The sequence below is a fragment of the Polyodon spathula genome, chromosome 11 (genome assembly GCF_017654505.1).
Source record: "Polyodon spathula isolate WHYD16114869_AA chromosome 11, ASM1765450v1, whole genome shotgun sequence".
NCBI lineage: Eukaryota > Metazoa > Chordata > Actinopteri > Acipenseriformes > Polyodontidae > Polyodon > Polyodon spathula.
In genome coordinates this window covers 21,470,243-21,489,397 of record NC_054544.1, presented here as the reverse complement: position 1 = coordinate 21,489,397, position 19,155 = coordinate 21,470,243, and the positions used below count along the sequence as shown (strand labels likewise).

Sequence of the window (19,155 nt, the reverse complement as noted above, 5' to 3'; positions counted from 1 at the left end):
AGATTCTACAGTTCAGTAAAACACAAAAGATTGGGAATAACCAAATTGGGGACGTGTGATAATACAAACATAGTTGGCAAATCTTTAAAAAAAAAATGAAGGCTTTTAACGGTGCATTTGAAGACATGTATGAAAATACACATCACATAAGGGACGAAATGGTTATTCTAGCCTTTGGAAAAGAAGGTACAAAGAAATTAGTTATTTACAACTCGTGCACAAAAGCGCCTTCATTGGCCACAGCATCACATTTAATTTTGAATTGACCAACTTTCACGGATGAAAACTAATAAACGCCTTTGACCAACTCTGAACACACCTGGTTTTTAGTCCTGTGCAAATCATGTTAAGATGCATAATTAAAAGCACAAACTCTTTGAACAATGTCTAAAAATGTAATAAAATAATTAAAGGAGATGTAGACAGAGGTCAGGCAAGCAGAGTTACATGTTGTAACAGGTTTTAAATAAAATGAAGAAGGCTGTTCTGTCCAGGCTCTTATGATTCTGCATATAAATTCAAAGCAATTGAAAGTCAGGCAGATGAAGAGAAAAATTACAATAATTTCATACTGAAGCAGCAGAATTAATGGCAAATACCATAACAGTCATGGGAATGGCAAAAAAAATTACAATGACATTTTAAGCTAATGGCGTTTTAAACAAATATTCAGAGCTACTGCATACTAGAGCATTGTGAATCATCTATCTAATTGTTAAATAATGTATTTCTTCAATTACTGGATTATCAAGATAATTAAGCTAAAATTCTTTATAAAAGGTTACTATAAAATTGAAAGCATGGTGAATGATAGGTAAACATTATAAACCCCACAGCGGTATAGTAAAGCATATTGTAAAACACAAACAGAAATGATAGTAAAATTATTCTAATACAGTAATCCTAATAATTATTCTAATACAGTAAGTGTGTGAATATAGTAATTGTTACTGCTGCGTATAATGGTATTTAAAACAGGATTCACTCATCCGCCTTTTTACATATCCACCCTTACTCTGGTCCCACTGCAGTCGGATACGCGATGGATTACTGTAACTCTTATAGCACTACTAGATACACAGCTAGTATCAGCTGTGTACTTTACTACTATTCGGTTTAAAATACTGTAATTGCTTTTTTAAACAACCGTTCAAGCACTTTCAAATGAGACATGTATTACTATTTTACAAAGCTGTGAAACAAATATAGTTTATATTACCATGAAATTCAGACTGCAATCAAAGATTAACTGAAAGAAATCCGAAAAGTCACTTTCTAGCCAGGCTTTGTATTTCTTTTCCTGTGACGTAAGTAAAGCGGGCATGCAAATGGCAACAAAGAAGAACCAGAGTGTAGCCCTCAGTGTGGCACTTGACAAGAGACTGTCCAGTCATTCAAACCAAAACATGAGCATTAGAACCGGATGAAAAAGACATGACAAATACAAAGTACAGCAAATGCTACAAAAGTGAAGGCATGGTATAACTGAAACACGCAGAAGCAATAGACTGTAAGATATATTGGGCCAAGATAACCAATTCATAAAACCCAACAAATTCAGTGTGTGTATTTATATTCTATTACAGGCATTTTTAAATTAACCTCAAGCCTTTGTGCAAACAAAAATAAAAGCACCCCCCTGTGGCACAGTATAAAGTGTTACAAACACTGCCAAAATGACTTGGCAAACACAGTGTTTAATCCTGAGACTGCTACTGACTAAAGAGACCTTTGAGGTCTTGAATGCTCAGCAGCAATCTAAAACAAATTCGGCAAACTGTCCATTTGTGATGATGATGGAACACGACAGAGAATTATAGAATAGTTTTATACCAAATGTGATGCTGCATCTCAGAGTGTATGATCTGTATCATCCAGGAAACCAAGGGGTCATATGACCAGCTTAAAGCACTTATATTACTTTTAGGTTGGAGTTCAGACAGCAGAGCATATTTCGACCTAGGCAAATATAATCCTGTATAAAATGTTTCGCAAATACGCTGCCTAGTTTCTGTTTTAAGTTCTCTGTAAATTGAGATTCTTCCGTTTAAAAAGTGAAACAGTTCATTTTAGTTACATACAGTAAATACATAACATGGAAATCAGAAAGTACTTCAGCAGTGTGTGTCAAATCTTACATGTCACACGAACCTGCTTTTTATATCATCTTGTTGGAGAAGGGAAAGAGTGATTTTGATAGCTGGATCTTCAAAAAATATTTTGAAAAACATATATATATATTATATATATATATATAATGTGCCTGAGAAGTAACTATTTGTTATTGTAACTAGTTAAAAAAATCAAATCAAAGTAATAAGGTAGTGTGACTAATTATAATTTTATTAAGATAACAGGGCTCCAGACAAAGGTTTTGCCTTAAGCGCCAATTGTGAGTGCCAAATCCATTTGTTAGGCGCCACTTTAAGAGCAAGTTCGTTGCTTCCATATTCAACTGCTTAAAATACAAGAAAAACACTAAAAATGATACAAAAACAGAATGTAATATTTGTACTCACTGGTTTGCTGCCCCATTGTTCATCTATGCTCCCTGACACTGACTTGCTCTGCCTTGCCTGTCCTTGCTGTTCTGAGCTATACCTGTCCTCCATGTGATCTGCTGTTCTGAGCTGCACCTGTCCTCCATGTGATCTGCTGTTCTGAGCTGCACCTGTCCTCCATGTGATCTGCTGTTCTGACACTGCACCTGTCCTCAAATGCTGCTGCTGTAACTGTTCTTCCTCATGCTGCCATTTCACATCTTTGGTTCTTTAAAAGTGAACTTCAAATTTCCTGCAATTCTGCCTTCTGGCAATGTGTTCCTAAACTCAGCCCTCTGAACTAATTGGAATTTGTTCTTAACTTAAGCTTGTTAACTATATACAACTATCAAATCTTTCTTATTATTCACAGATGTCCTGTGGTGCTTGGCCTGCCTCCCGGATCAGTTACACTGGGGTCTGGACTATCTGGCATGGTTAATCAGAGAAGGATGGTAAAGTTACATTCTCAACTGGCAAATAAAAAAGTGAAGCACAGTAAATGCAAAATACAGTATAAGCAGGGGAGAAGGATGATCAACTGCAAAATCTATATGATCAACTTTTATAAGTGTACTGTTATTTGATTCTCAGTAAAAACAAAACGTACTACAAATAAGCTGCAAATAAAATGTATATTGCTCAAACATTATGACTCGACTAATAAATAATGACTGTTGAACAAGAATTACTACAAAAAATTAGGTTAGAAAACATACCCTTCAGAAGGTAAATTGCAAATAAAAATACAGACCTGTGCAGATATAAAATGGGTGACAACAAAAAAAGACTGACTTGTTAGAACGTCGATATATATAAAAGGGTTATTTATGAATCGGTACTGAACTTCCCAGAACCTTGTCACATATTCTATCAGGCACTGCATGTTCTACTGTATGTGTAAATTACATGTTGTTTTTTAGAATAATACACACACACAGAGGCACACAAACAAATACATGGTCAATGTAAATATATTTTATGGATGACAGATACCTTTCTCTGTAAAGCTATGTCCTGATGCTGACATTGTGTTCCATTCATTTTTTTTTCAGTTAAAGCATGTTTTCTGCCTTGTGAGGTAATGAAAGACACCAATATGATGTTTGGCAAGATACTGGCTTGACCTTTCTGTACTGGAAACTACGAAACTATAAAAAGTACGAAGGCTATATAGCTTCAGTGTCTTTTTTAATCTTTCCCTGATTCCTGATTCCATAAAAAATGTGTTACTGTAGCATGACCTTTTAAATCCATTACTTCCACTGGGAATTGTATCCATCCATCCATTATCTGTAACCACTTAATTCTACAGACTTTTGTGGTGAGCCGGAGCCTAACCCGGCAGACACAGGGTGCAAGGCAGGACTACACCCTGGACGGGATGCCAGTCCATCGCAGGGCAACTAAGTGGCAATTTAGAGAGGCCAATCCACCTAGCCACCATGTCTTTGGATTGTGGGAGGAAACCAGAGTACCCAAAGAAAACCCACACTAACCCGGGGAGAACATGCAAACAGGATGTGTAGATAAATGAAAAAAAAAAAACAATTTTAATGCATTTTACTTCCAGGCTATAAGCAACAAAAGGTGAAAATTTTGAAAGGGTGTGTAGACTTTCTATCTATCTATCTATCTATCTATCTATCTATATCTATATCTATATATATATCTATATATATATATATATATATATATATATATATATATATATATATATATATATATATATATATCTATATATATATATATATATATATATATATGAGTTTTAGTGGGAGTTTCTTGGCTCACTCTGATAAGGACAAGTCTCAGGTAGTAATTGCGCGTGCTGCGCTTATTTAAATTAAATAATTTATATAAAATATGCAATGCAAATATTTTCAAATAGCATGTTTACACAGATAACCATGAATAAACTAAAAGAGGGTATATAGCGTCTCGCTTTTTTCAATTTGGTAAATTTGTCAACATTACTCTGTTTTAAAGATCGCTCTTTTCCAGTACAATTATTCAGAGAAAGTGGATTTGTAACTAAATCTACTATGATGTTTCACTTGTCTGATAAAATTAAAATATATATATAGAGAAAATTCTAAAATACTGAAATGTACTATTTTTCTCAATAACAGTTGGTGAAAGTCAGTGCTTACCCAACATATTAACACCCCGCCTCTGCTCACGAATGATTGGACAGCTGTCAGATCTTTCACTTTCCCATTGGCTACTCGCATGCCTTCAATTTTCATGCAGAATACAGTGAACAGCCTCTGCTTGCTTATGATTGGACAGTTGCGTAAAACTTGGCAGATATTTGACTCTCCTATTGGTTAAACGTACTGTCAGTACCTGCAACTGAAACAGACACAGTTTATGTCCCACCCAGCTAACTTATGATTGGGCTACCACAGAGAAAATGCAGATATTTAATTGGTTGATCGTATCGCAGAGGCCATTCACGAAAAAAAGAAATATGTTGAGTATGTACAAGCACAGCATAAGCGAGCGACACTGTCAAGAGACTGCTGTGACGCTTTTTTTGGAAAGCGTGTTTAAAGCTTTATTTATTTTCTCATGCTACAACCCGCCAGAAATGTGTTCACGACCCATAATTTAAGAACAGCTGCCGCGGGCATGAACCTTAACAGACGTATAGCATAAAACACCAATAAAAGCACAGTATTTGAATTGTTGCAATTAGAATCACTCTGAATGATTGCATATATCATGCAAACGGTAAGGGAACAGTAAAGCATGTTATTAGAAGCTCTTAATAATTACTATTTAAAGATTGATCCTAGTGTTGGTGGGATCCACTCACTCATGGAGTATTTTCTGTTTCCTAAAGTATAGACTCCACTGGAGTTTCTCTTTGTTTTGTTTACACAAGGCAGTGCATGCCCTTATCAGGATCAGTGTGAGGGAGAGCTCTTTGTTATCATAGCCAAGATAGACTGCAGCGCTGCAATCCTGGACAAGCATGCACGACATGCCATCTGAAGAACACTTCAAATAACAAGGGCTATCGCTTTAAATGTGAACTAGCATCCAGGCAGGTCCTGTTCTCACACAATATTACTGTTACATGGTATCGCCTTAAATATATATCGCCATATTATATTGTTTACAGGTTCCTGAGAAGTTCAGGAAAAATACAGCAGCTTCTTGAGGAAATGTGGACGGCACACAGGTTCATACTTGTAGGTCATTAGCTAGAGATGCCTGAAAGTGGTTTATTTTATCGAATACATGTCTAGCTGTTGCCTCCTACACTTATACAGTCCTGTCTAGTTTAGTAAAGAAACCACCTGACTTATCAGCGAAGTAAGTTTCACATTGACACAGTCAAGTTTCTTAAGCCACAGGAGTCCCAGGTGTACGGTGAGCCAAGGACTGACTTAACGAGGAAGGACTGTATTGACTAATTACTGTATGTATGTCTGTCTTTTTTTTTTATGTTTCTTTGGACAGAACACCAAGAAAGTCATTAAAGTACCTTTTATATTACCCAATGCCATTTCAAGTGCAGCCCAGAGTTCACTTGGAAAAAACTTAATGAAATAACATCAACATATAACGACATTACTATTTAATAGCTTGAATATATAAATCTTACCAGGATGATAAGTTGACCATAAAATTCCAGCCACAATGAAGCTGTGTAGAGTGCCAACATAAGGACAGGGCCTCTCCGATGCACTCAATCATGACACAATTAGCTCGGTCGCTTGAGTTTGTGGCTCACATTCTGTGTCATACTACTCCTTTTTATTGCAAACATGGCTCTGGCATTACATGACATCTAATAAGTTTACTTAAAGGTCAAGTAAAAAGCTATTCAATAAACTCATAGTGCACTAACATAAAGCAATGAAGTTCCAATATCAAACTCAATTACTTCTGCACCTAAAGCCGTGAAACATATGTATGATTGAGATTTGACAGCATTCAAACTGACACCACGTGTCGTCATAAACTACCCAGCTGCTACAGATTTCTGAATTCCCGCCCGAATCTGTTACCACTGCAACATTTTTATACTACAGTGAAACTATTAGAAACTAACTGAAGTACATAAACGTTTCGCTGAAACACTTGTTTGTTTGCCTGTCTTATAGTTTTGCCTTAAACTTCTGATAGAGCATTTTGAAGTTATGGGTGATTACATTATACAAACAACTTGATTTTGTGTCACTTTAAAAAAAAAAACTCTTCAACAAAGATTTAAATAGAACGATGTAAAAATGACATGGCAAAGAAAGAACCCAGAGGTTAAATTAAATATTTTTTCTAGTAATGAAAAAAGTTCTTTTAAACTTGTATTTTCACTTTGTAATAAAGAAGTTGTTTGCAGAATAAAGACTATGGGCTTTAAATCAGGCATATTACTTTCTAACACTTGTCTCTCTGTTTAGTGGGAGAAGGGTGTCGAGGCCTTAAGTGCATCAAACCCTGCTGGCCCTTTCCTGTGCTGCAGCTTTGCCTGCTGTTCAGAGCCAACCTCCCTCTCTCCTTGCTTGCTGCTGTACTGGCGAGAGCTGAGCCATCCTGGAAGGCAGCCAGCACTGAAGGAGAAAAGAACAGTCTCGTTCTAACCCAGGGAGGTCAATACATTTCTCTTCCCCAAAGGATTACGATCTCAGACTCAATAAACAAGCTGTCCTAATAGGAACCGCATTAAAATAGAAAAAGTAATAACTTACAAGCAGGTGTCGGAAAGCGAAAAACGCCTTAAAACGACCTTGTGATCAAAATGGGTCTCTCCTAGAAAATGAATCCATCCCCAAAATGGCATCAATTAAAACATCTATCACCCTCTGTGCCACTGCTTTGCCAATTTGCTTCCGAAGGGAAAACGGACTAAATCTTCCCAGAACATCCACCTAGCAGCCCAAACATCATTAATTACACATTACAGATGTCACTATCATGAAAAGCAAGTCATTATGACCTACATCCACAGCATCTACAATAGCATCTCATAGCATGAGCCTCGACTGTGTACGGCTTCTTTAAAACCTGATAATGACAATGACTAGAAAGTCTGTTTGGCTTAAAATAAATTCAAGGTACTGTAGCAATTATAATTAACAATTTGTAACACTTCAAGTAAACGCTGGCACTTAGCCGCTTGCCTTCAAACCGACTTCTATGAACTAATACTTATTATTTACCATCATTATGCTGCTTGCAGGGAATGAGTTCTAGTCAAGCTGTTGAGTGAGTGAGTGGTTTTGTGTTTGATCGGAAAGGGTTACAGGGTTAATTAGAAGTGCTAAGACAAACAGTTCAGTGTTCAGCTGGCCGTGCACAAAGTCATCAATAAAGCTGATTTGGAAACAGGTCTGCAAGTACACATGTTGGTGCTTATATCAGTACACTCAGTCCTCAGTTTTAAATTGCCTGAATAAAGCGAAATAATGGCTTGTGGACTAATCTACGCCACTGTTTACGGGACAATGAAGAAGAAAAAAAGAGTTTTAACATCCTATGAATTTTAGCTTAGAAGCCTCACAAAAATCCACCTCTCTTTGATCTTTCAACAGAACGCAAGTTCAACCGACAGAGTGCGTGCAAGTCAGGCCCACTGATGTGTGTTAACTGGGTTTATGACTTCAACATCTGACTGACAGGATTAGTGCGCCTCTCCATATGCCACCCAGTCAGAAAGCAAACGACAATCATTTATGCATGAAGTGTATGCTCACTGTATGGTCAGTGGGCCTCCGCTTCTTTTAACTTGAACAAGCGTCACATTTCTTTAGTTATAGTAGCTGGTGCCATTTCCAAGGTTTCACAAGGATATTCCATAGACACACGTGACATTCACCAGAAGCCTCTCAAGATACCTCTAAATGATGAGTTATTGTGTGAATTGGAAAGATGGCAGGTCACTTCTAGTGGCTCTAATGTAAACTACGCTCAATGACATCAACATGCAACTGTAAAACTAAACTTCTGTAAAATTAGTGCATATGGTTAATTTAGCTGTGTAAAATGAAAAAACTAATAAATTGAAGCAAGACATACTTCAAAGAAATGTGAAAAGATGTTATCAACAACACCAAAATATTAATTAGTATTTATTTATTTATTTTTTAAATGAGGGCTTGCAGTTAAAACCTATCAAAATGGTGGTATCTGAAAATGTATCATTATCAATTACTTTAAGTTTTAATTTAAGTTTAAGGCTAGGGGTGAAACAACAAACTAACGTGACGATAAAATACGTATCTCAATATGCAAGTCGGAATACAATATGTATCACGAAACATGTGATGGTCCCAATTGGCTACTTGTACGTAATAATGATTTAATAATGGATTATTTTGTTAAAAAACTAAAATAGAGATAGGGAGGGTGTGTGTGTCCATACTAACTATCAAACATGCGTCATTCAAAAAACATTTAATGATTAAAGTTTTTGGACACACAGAGATGATACTTCGTAGCTGAACAATGGGAGTTGGGAGAACAAGGTTTGTTACGTTCCTGTTTCAATGCCCATAGGTTAAGTCTTAATCGACTGTGTAAATATTACAGCCCAACAAATTTATTTTTTGATCGTAAAAAGATCAACAAAACAATATCAAGATGAGGAGAATTAAAAATATGCTAATTATAATTATTTTTTTTACCAGTATTGCTTGGCAAGTTATAGAATGTAAGGATGCAAGCGTGTAAATAAAAAGCACTCTAGTGGCACATAATGGGAACCGCTTAATTATTTTGGATTATATAATAACACCTAGTCTAAGGGATGATTTTCTATTTTATGTTTGTCAGAATATATATATATATATATATATATATATATATATATATATATATATATATATATATATATATATATTATATATATATAATATATATAGTATATATAGTTATATATATATAAAGTCCCGATCATTATGCAGATTCATTTGTTTAGTTACGGATAAAGTTGTATTATTCATTTAAAAAAAAGTAATAGTATATGATCAAAATAAAACTCCATTATAACTATAGTTGTTCACACAGAAATTCCCTATACTGTTGGTGCACTGTTAGTACTTATATGAAGAAACAGATAAGCTTTTGCAAGGAGTGGACAGTTTGCACATGCTGGGGAATTAGAACAAGAGAGATGTACAGGATAATAAATCTGTTGAATACACCATAAGATAATAAATCTGTTGAATACAGCAGAAGAATTAGCAACTTCGCTAAATCTAAAATATCTGACAACTCATGCCACAGTCTTACTGCTGACTGAACCGAGCCCTGTCTGTTCACATCCTAGCTGCTACTGCAAATACTCTATGTTTTCTGAAAAACGTAATTCATGTACACAGTTGAATTTATTGGAAATGTAATTGGATTATCTATCCCAAGGCATGTAAACATAGAAAAGTGTAGTTTTTAGAATTTTCTGAACACATTCATTTTCTGAAAACTTCTCATGTAAATGTACTAAATGACTGCTTTAGTTTTCAACTCCAAAGTGTTTTAACACTTCTTCATACCATATCTCATTGAATCCTTGTTAACAATTTCTAATTCTCTCATCATTCGAATGCGCTGTGCTTTTGTGAGAGGCTGTAAGGATCAATATCTTCAGTATTGTCTTGGGCGACATTCCCACCACTGACTGAGGAAGTTCATGTATAAGATGTTCATGTATTTTCAAGAAGCAGGCAGGCTTTCATTGCTTTTCATTTCAGTCTGCAGCAAGTTATAAGAGACACATTTTTAATATGAAAAAACTGCCAACTAGGATATTGGCCTTCACACTGGGCCCTGGTTCAAATCTGCTCCGGTGGTCTCGGCCTGGTTCTGAGCACACACAAAACCAACAACAAAATCACAACTTGCTTGCTCTGCCATATACAGTAAGGTGAGGAGAAGCATGCTTTTGATTTCACTTGGCTTAATTATCACAACGCCACTGTTCTGTGGCAAAATTACAAATTCTTAAAAAAAAAAACAACAACACACAAATAGTAGGTTTTTGACCATATCTAAAATCTCAACACGTCAACCCAAAATATATTATTTTGATTACTACACAAGTGTAGTAGTAGTATGCAGTGTAACACAACATGTATACAGTACAGTTGTTTCACTTTTAATTATAATTACTTCACTGTCTTTGCGACCCACAACAGTAAAGGTTAGTGATTCCGATTGTGATTATTATTCAGTAGGTTGACCAGACTGCACCTGAGTGTCCATTTTCACTAGTCCCAGGGGACCTTCACTTAAGTCTGACAGTGCTTAAGTCGACCTATCTGGAGCCAATTTGACAGTGAACCAGCCTCCTTACACCGTATGCAAGAATATTACCATACTGATTTAAAATACTACTTTTTAACTTACAGGGTATTACTTGGCTTTGCCCCTTTTTTCTCACAGACCTACTGTCACCTCCTGCACTCACTTGTTCGCTGTGAGCATTTGCAGCTAGCCTGAGTGCAAGTACCCACGATAAGATGTGTACTCCAGGGGACTGAGCTTTCTGTCGCTTCGCTCCTCAATTCTTCAACTCCATTTCATTTTCTCCAATTCGATTACAGCTTTCAAGACTAGACTGGAAATGTATTTCTTTACAACTCTCTTAGATGGGATCTCCTAATTTGTAGCATTCATAATAATAATTTAGTAATAGTGCGTCAATGTGTATTTTACTTCTTATAATTATTAAATTGCTTCTTGAAAACCTAATTCATATAATTGTGTTGATGTTATCATCCAGTATCACATATGGTAGAATGTGTAGTAAAACCAAAGGAAATAGGCCAATAACAAATTCTCTGACAAATGACTAGAAGTCCTTCTCAATGTATTCTAATAAAAAATGTTCTATATAGTATGGAATCCATATCATAGAAAAATAGTTCACCTACCTTCATTCACAAAATGGTAAAAATCTTAAGTTGGACACAGACAGGCAAACAAGTTTCTCCATATAGCCCCAGGATTCCGACACCTCATAACTAAAAAAGTGTAATCGTAATTGGACAAATAGCTCTCTTGATTTCCAATACATGTGCATGCACAGTATATAACTTAAAGTGTGAATAATTAATCCGAAATGTGAGGGACAGTCCCCTAGCACTGTTGGTGCTAGAATGTGGATGTGGATGTGTATGTATTTGTCCAAGCCCTATCCATGCTCTGTAAAATACTTTCAGACGCCTCTGTGCATGAGCAGAAAGCTCAGTATAAATATCAGGATTATTATAAGACATTCCTAAGTAAACCTGCACCTATCTAACTTCAACCAGCTGGCAGTGACAGCTGCTTTTGTGTTCAGAGGTTCTGAAATAGCTCACTGCTATACCAAAATACCCTGGCTGGAGTGCAGACAGCAAAAACAAGACAGGGCCTCCATAATTCAATATAATATTAACACAAGTTCTTTATTATTTATATTTACATCTATAATAACATTTATCATGCTGTTGTTTTTCAATCATCGTGTTCAGTTAATAATAGTCGAATAACAGAGGAATACATTACTGTTTTTCAAGGAGCCTATAGCACGACTGGGTGCGCATAAATAAATGATAATGTTATGCATGAGAGTTGGGTTTGCTGAGCACTTTCACAGCACTACAGTAGGTGGTTTGGATATTGAAAATGGGCACTGATTTACAGCAAAGGGACTGCATGTTTTATATAATCAAAATAATGCTGTGTTTCATATAACTAGAGTTTAGGGCTAGTTTACACTTGACAAATCTGTATATTTCAACAGCAACATTTCATGTAAAATCAACATTGAGCCCTGTAAAGTTGCTGCTTCAGAAATTTTCATCTACTGAACCGACAAGAGTATATAGTAAATATGGACTGGAGAGGAGACTCAGTGTAGGAGGCTGTTTGGTCCAGTGGTTAAAGAAATGGACTTGTAACCAGCAGGTACCTTGTTCAAATCGCGGCTCAGCCACTCTGCTCTGTCTTTGGGGTGAGACGTTGTGTAAGTGACTCTGCAGCTGATGCACAGTTCACTCACCCTAGTCTCGTATCTTGTAAGCGCTTTGTGATAGTGGTCCACTGTGAAAGGTGCTATATAAAAATAATATTATTATTATTATAGTGGGAAACTATGGCCTCCAAGGGAAGATCTGTAGTTAGACAGTCCATGTTTGTTTTATGAATGAGTCAAGAAAATAAGTGAAGTAAGGTAGTACAACAAATATTAAAAATTTTTGGCAACCAACGCTCCGTCTTGCTTTCTCACTGCTGCATAGGATTCTCTGAGAAGTGCGTTCAGTTGCTGAATATCGCATTTCTTTACATCGGCGAGTTGGAAAGCACTGACAGTTTTTATGAGGGCTTTAGTGTTTGCAGCATCTTTGTTTTACAGTTTATTTTGCAATTTATTTTCTGTTAAGTCACAAAATCACTGTTCAGCAGGTCTGGCCATTTTGTTTTGTTGTTTGTGGAGAGGAAGCATGTTCAGCATGATGATGTAATTCTTATATATATGTACACACACACACACAAGTAATGGCAGAGAATCCCGGTCTAAAACTGCAGTTAGAACTAAGCAAATCCAAATGCTCATGCATAGCACAATGATGCGTCATGGGATTACAAAGAAGGATAAATCTGCAAAACCTATTAAAGCCGTTCAACAGCAGACTGAGGAACAACATTACCATAATCCAACACTGCCAGCAAAGCTTGTTGATTCCTGCTGCATTTCAAAAGGTCTCTTTTTGTCCCACTGATTACAACAGGCACAGGCTGAGCCCTGCGTATAAAAAGTGTACTTGTGTTTTGTTAGATTTTACCTTTTGTGTTTTGTGAATTTGAGTCAGATTCTCTGTCTGAGACATACTACCTGCTGTGAGTGTTTGCGTTGGAAAAGCAGCTGGTGATTGGCTAGCTGCAGTTCCCTAACCAGCAATTGGGTGTCCCAGCAAGGCGTCTCATGATATGCCTGAACCGCTAACACCTCCACGCTAAGGAGAAGAATGCCACCGGGACAACAAACCTGTCTTTAGTCAAATAAACTAAAAACCTTCGACCACTCTGTGTGGAAACCGGGATCAGGTGGTATTATTTGGAGGAAGGACTAGTTTCTAAATTTTTAAGTCGTGAAAGTATAGTGAGGATGGTGTCAGAGGAACTACTCTATTAAGTAAGAGCCACACTCTCCATATTCATGAAACCATTTATTTTTAGCTGTTTTTACAGTGCTTTATTTTACATTTTCCTATATTCCTTTATTGTACACTGTTGTGTACTGACGGCCATGGCAAATGCCATTACTGGCATTGGCCCGAGACTCTAAGTGCTACATAAATTACCCACAACCCCCTGCCACGTAGCCTCACACATCTGGTTATTCTCTTGCTAGGCTGACTTGCTAGTCCCTGCATCTTTTCCATTACTTGAACATGTTTGACGAATGGCTTTCAATATGTCTATTTATAGCTAAATGTACAGGTAAGGCTGCAACAACAGATGTTGTCACGTGACATCTGTCAAGTTATACCAAACTGACCTGAGGATTACAAGAGGAGTACCATGCCTGACTGCCAAACTGAATAACTGCAAACTGGGCAGAGGGGTAGTGCAGCACATCCATTTCACAAGGGTTTAAAAAGACAGGAAACATATACTATTCTGTACTTATTGTGAATTTACAGTAGTGACTTTAGATTTGAACACATAAGTAAAAATCAAAGGTGGGAATTAACTTGCTATGCCATCTATGCTGAGATAAGGTCGCAGCTGGGTTTTCTGGACCATTTCAAAGTATCAGTTTCATTAGCATCCCATTCGTATTTTATCCCCCACCCCCACCTCTTTCTCTGTCTCTCACACACACACACACACACTCACACACACACACACACACACTTTAGCACTTAAGAGTACATCTATTATTCAACATGCAAAACAAGAGTTTGCTCTTCGACCAAATGATCTTGCCTCAAGTCCGAGTGGGTTGCTCTCATATTTAAAAACGCGAGGATTACTTGCAAGCCATTTTATTTCTGCTGGCACCACCTGCAGCTTGTTCCACAATTTTTTTTAGACTTCCAGGAGTTTACTATGAAATGTGTATTTATTAATAAGCATTTTTATTTAGCAAAGTTATTTTAAGAGAAACAATTCTATTGGAAACATTCAGCTCAACATTTTTTTTTTTCTGGAAGCAAAACAGCATGAACAAAGATTGCATTTGTACATGAGCCTATTGAAAAACACCAGGAAAAACATACGTTTAAGTAAAGATCGACCTTACTGAACAATCATTTGCATTCAATAATTGTGGTGTAACGATACACTCATGTCACAATATGATACTGTATCGCGATATACATATAGGCTACATCAGTGTCACGATTTATCGACACAAAATTAATCGTTTTTGTGGCAGCAAGAATGTATTTCCGCACTAAAGCACGCAAACTTAATTTAATAAATGACTCGTAAAGGTTTATTAGTATTTGAATAAGTGTGCGGTAAGATAATGCTACAAACAAGGACTGCATGAAAACGGCAATCGCAAACAAAAAAATCACAGGCAAAATTTAACAACAATGATTCACGTTTCAATTTTGATACTATGAAAAAAAGATATTGTTTTTATATCTAGATCGGATAACCAACATTCAATTTTATATTAAAAAGGTAGAGTAAACAAGGTGAACAAAATTAAATAATTCTCTCACCCACAAATCATTCATGTTATTTCTCTATGAAAGACCACTAAAACATGCTTCTCGTTCGAGACCCACAGAATACCTCCGACAACTTTCATGGCATGGTAATAAGGGCTTAGGTCAATATCACATTTTCTTTTACATATTTTCCTTTAGTACATTTTTGCAATGCACAATGAGAAATGTAAATACACAGTGTCATATTTTGTTTTAAAAATATGTTTTCTCCACAGAAGAAGTGAAACTTAAATATGAAATAAGTTGAAACTGTGAGTCTCCAAGTAATCACCATTTTAATATCTAATTGAGCACGACTGTCGGACATAGCAGCTCAACTCAAGACATATTGCCTGCCTTGGGGGGAAAGATAATTGCCTTGGTACGATTGAATTTATTTATTTAAACCCTTTTTGTTTCAACTTATAATTTATTTTTTTTGTTTGTTTTTTTGTAGCGCTGAAGAGTGTACAAGTGTACAAGTTCTACTTCACCCAGCAGAAGCTAAGAAGTTACCAGTCAGACTGTATTTACAATGCTCATACATGGATGCTGTAATTCCCATATTTAAACAATAATGGTACCAATAAAATATAGCATGTAATGGATAGCCAAGGCCATTAAAGACAGTAGATCCATAAAATCTGTACTAATTCAAAAATATTACCAAGGCGAAGAAGCTCTTGGAAATAGGTGAGCAGAAACTGTGAAGTATGTGATATGATAGACCGACCCACTCATATAAAGGTAAAAAAAAACAAAGAAAAAAAACAGACTGTTTGCTTTGTCTTTAGTATTGTAACAATATGGGTAATTTATTGATGGGTAATACACTCTGTCACAAGTATCTCAAACTTCAATGCAGTTGAACTGTTTCAACTAAGCCTCCTGTTACACAAACCTCTAATTTACAACATGGTGAGGAGCTACATGGTCTTAAACAGTGAGCTTAATTAGATAAAACCTAGAGGCCACAGGCTCCAATTAAGCTCATTATAAAGTCTAAATTGGCTTAAACTGCTGTACAACAGGTGTATTTCAAAATGTTTAATTGTTTTCGTGCTTGTAACCACATAAAAATGTTTAAAATCGTATGGTATTATAATATGGGTACACAAATGTCTGAAAAAAAAAATTGTTTTACTAACCTCCCTTTTCTTTTACTCTACTTTGTGCCACTTTTTGTGAAAGGGAAATAATGAATCCATAACTTCACGCAGTGATGAGGCAAAACTAGTACTCAAGCCAAGTAGACACATGTAGACACATGTTGGTTCCTTCAGCACTGTTTACTGAAGTCTCTTATAGTTTTACCTCAGAATATATGATTAGGTGTTTGAAGGCAAGGCTGATTTAGAAGGCAAGGTCTCTGCGATGGATAAAACAGGTAAATATTTAGCAGTGTTAGATTCCACTGGCAAACCTTCAGATAACCAATAACAGGAAGCACTCCGAAGCTATGACTGCAGTACAGTGTGAAACTACATGTGTACAACACTGTACACATAGACTATGAATACACACTCAATATTAAAACAGATAACATTGCACAATATAGATACTACTGTGTAAGCACCAAGGCCAAAATCTGCATCTAACATGTATATTTCTGATAATGTATATTACATATATTTTTTATAGCTTGCTTGGGTAACATTTAAATTCCAAACTATTCACATCCATGCAGCTAATGTATTTATCCATGTCAGCTTGTTGGAGGGTAGTGTATATCCCTTTCACAAAATAACATATTCAATAAAACAATAAATAAATAAAAATATGTATGTAACAAAGGGATGACTCTTATAGAGATTCCTTTTTTCCTTTTTTTTTTTTTTTTTAGAATGTAATTCTCTATAGAGGTGCCCTAAGTCATGTGTGTACTATGACATTTAGAGAACTGTCCTTCCGAAACTGGTTACCATCGCTGTCTTAGTATTAATAAGTGTGAAACAAGTCTGTTCTCTTACCAGAAGACTGGATGTGGTTGCCTTGAGATGGCTTCAGAAGTCCCAAAGGGTACTCACTGCTGGCAAGTCCATCTGCAGGACAGAAAAAAAATTCTGCTTCATAAATTGTCTGGAGCATTGTAGAAAGAGATGATTATACTAAATAAGTCAACCTTTGTGTTACAGATACTGCAAACATTCTTGGGAGAGGAATGTGAAAAGGTAGTGCAACACTCTTTGTGTGCAGTGGTAAAGGTGTGACAGCGCAAAGGGTACTTGAGAGGACTCTTAAATCAATCTGCTTGCACAGGGCTTCATTTCAATAGGACGCTTGGGTTTTCTGGTTTGTTTGCATGCAGGACCTGTGTGATATTTGCCTGTAATTGGCAGAAACTCTGCAGAGTGAGTGAGAGGGGAGGGAGAAGGGAAAAGAGAAGGAAGAGGAGGTTAGTCAATGAAAGGCAAATAGCTAACAGAAGACAAATATTATTATTATTATTATTATTATTATTATTATTATTATTATTATTATTATTATTATTATTAATAATACACACACAAAAAAGCTATTACATTTCTAATAGTTTACCAGCAATATACAGAGGCTAGTTGAGAAAAATGGAGCACTGGGAAGCAGCACCTAAAAATAGACCAAGCAATCTGGACAGCCAGAGAAAAGAGCAAGCATGAGTGCTGTAAAAAATCTCAACGCATAAATACACTTCATAGAGAAAGAGCAACGAACTGCAAGCAGGCAGGCAGGCAGGCAGGCAGGCAGTGTTGCACAGAAAACAGAAGGCAAGCTCTAAACCCAAACCACACAGTCTTGTCTGCTAGTTACTGCCTTTCTATGACATTATAATGTAGATTTAGTAGATAAAACATGTTATGTATAATAAACCACGGATGAAAAATAAATCTATAATGTGAAAAAATACAGTAAACCTGCCACTCTTTGTATCCAATTGCCAACATACAGAAATTCTTTATTGTACAGTCACCCAACCCAATTAAATGCTATCCAAACAAAAGCAATGTATTCAGGCAGCACCCCGATGCAGCAGCCAGCGTATCAGTCTCACCGCGGCAGAACTCCTTCTTAACGTTCTTTCAGACAGGGGCCATCAAGTGCGATATAATTTACATTTTAATAGGGCCCTGAGAAAGACTATATATAGTCTGATCACCAATTAAAAAGCACCAAGTTGAAGAGACAATTTACTGTAGACTTATGTGCTGTGCGTCTCATTTCTTTTAAATTGGGCATCTTGTGGTTTAGCAATGTGTTTTCCTTCTTTCTGTCTTTATTCTGAAGGTCCCAAACTATTGAAAAAATACAGTAGCTCTACATGTTTAATAGTTTCTCATAATTTCTCTATCCTAATGTGCAAATGACGAGAGGTCAAAGGTTATACTGTAATGCTGAAATCTTGGAAGTAAATTTCCATGTGGTTTCCCATTGATTTCCAATGTGTTACAGTGGCGAGGAAACATTCAAATTGGGAATTTCAATTTGGATTGAAAACACCCACTGAGAAAATAACACAAATAAAAGGGGGAGTAAGTTTGTGTTCATGCAGCTCAAGACAGTGATTGTAAACAAACTGGACAGCCCACAAGAGCTGCTTTCTGAAGTACAGTGAAAGAATAGAGTACTGTAGGATTCATATTTTAAAACTGAACACTGATATACAACTCTGCAGGTTTATCCAATGGTGTGCTTTTTTTCCCCCAAAGTTACATGAGCCGAGAAGACAAAGTTACATCAAAGTGGAACTGGGTTATTATTGAAAAGGAAAGAAAGGTGCACATGGACTTCCACATGCTCTACAATGCTAATCATTCAAACCCAACCACCAGCAGGGCTTGCGTGCGTTTCCAAGAAGCATGCAACGGTTCAGCTCACTTATGCAGTGGACACACGGCTCTGCATTAAACAACAGAAACACTGATCGAAGCTGGAAGGCATATTCCCTCCCTGGGGGATAACACCCCCACTCTAAA

General features: G+C 36.5%; 1 protein-coding gene across 7 annotated transcripts in view; it reads right to left on the bottom strand.

Moving 5' to 3' along the window:
- Positions 1-19,155, bottom strand: part of LOC121322676 (histone deacetylase 4-like) — a 243,626-nt gene that overhangs the window by 125,189 nt on the left and 99,282 nt on the right. For all 7 annotated transcript variants that reach the window (XM_041262877.1, XM_041262871.1, XM_041262870.1 and 4 more), the window contains one exon: positions 17,173-17,244. In XM_041262877.1, the coding sequence (XP_041118811.1) occupies positions 17,173-17,244 (72 nt within the window). The remainder of the gene's footprint in view (positions 1-17,172; positions 17,245-19,155) is intronic.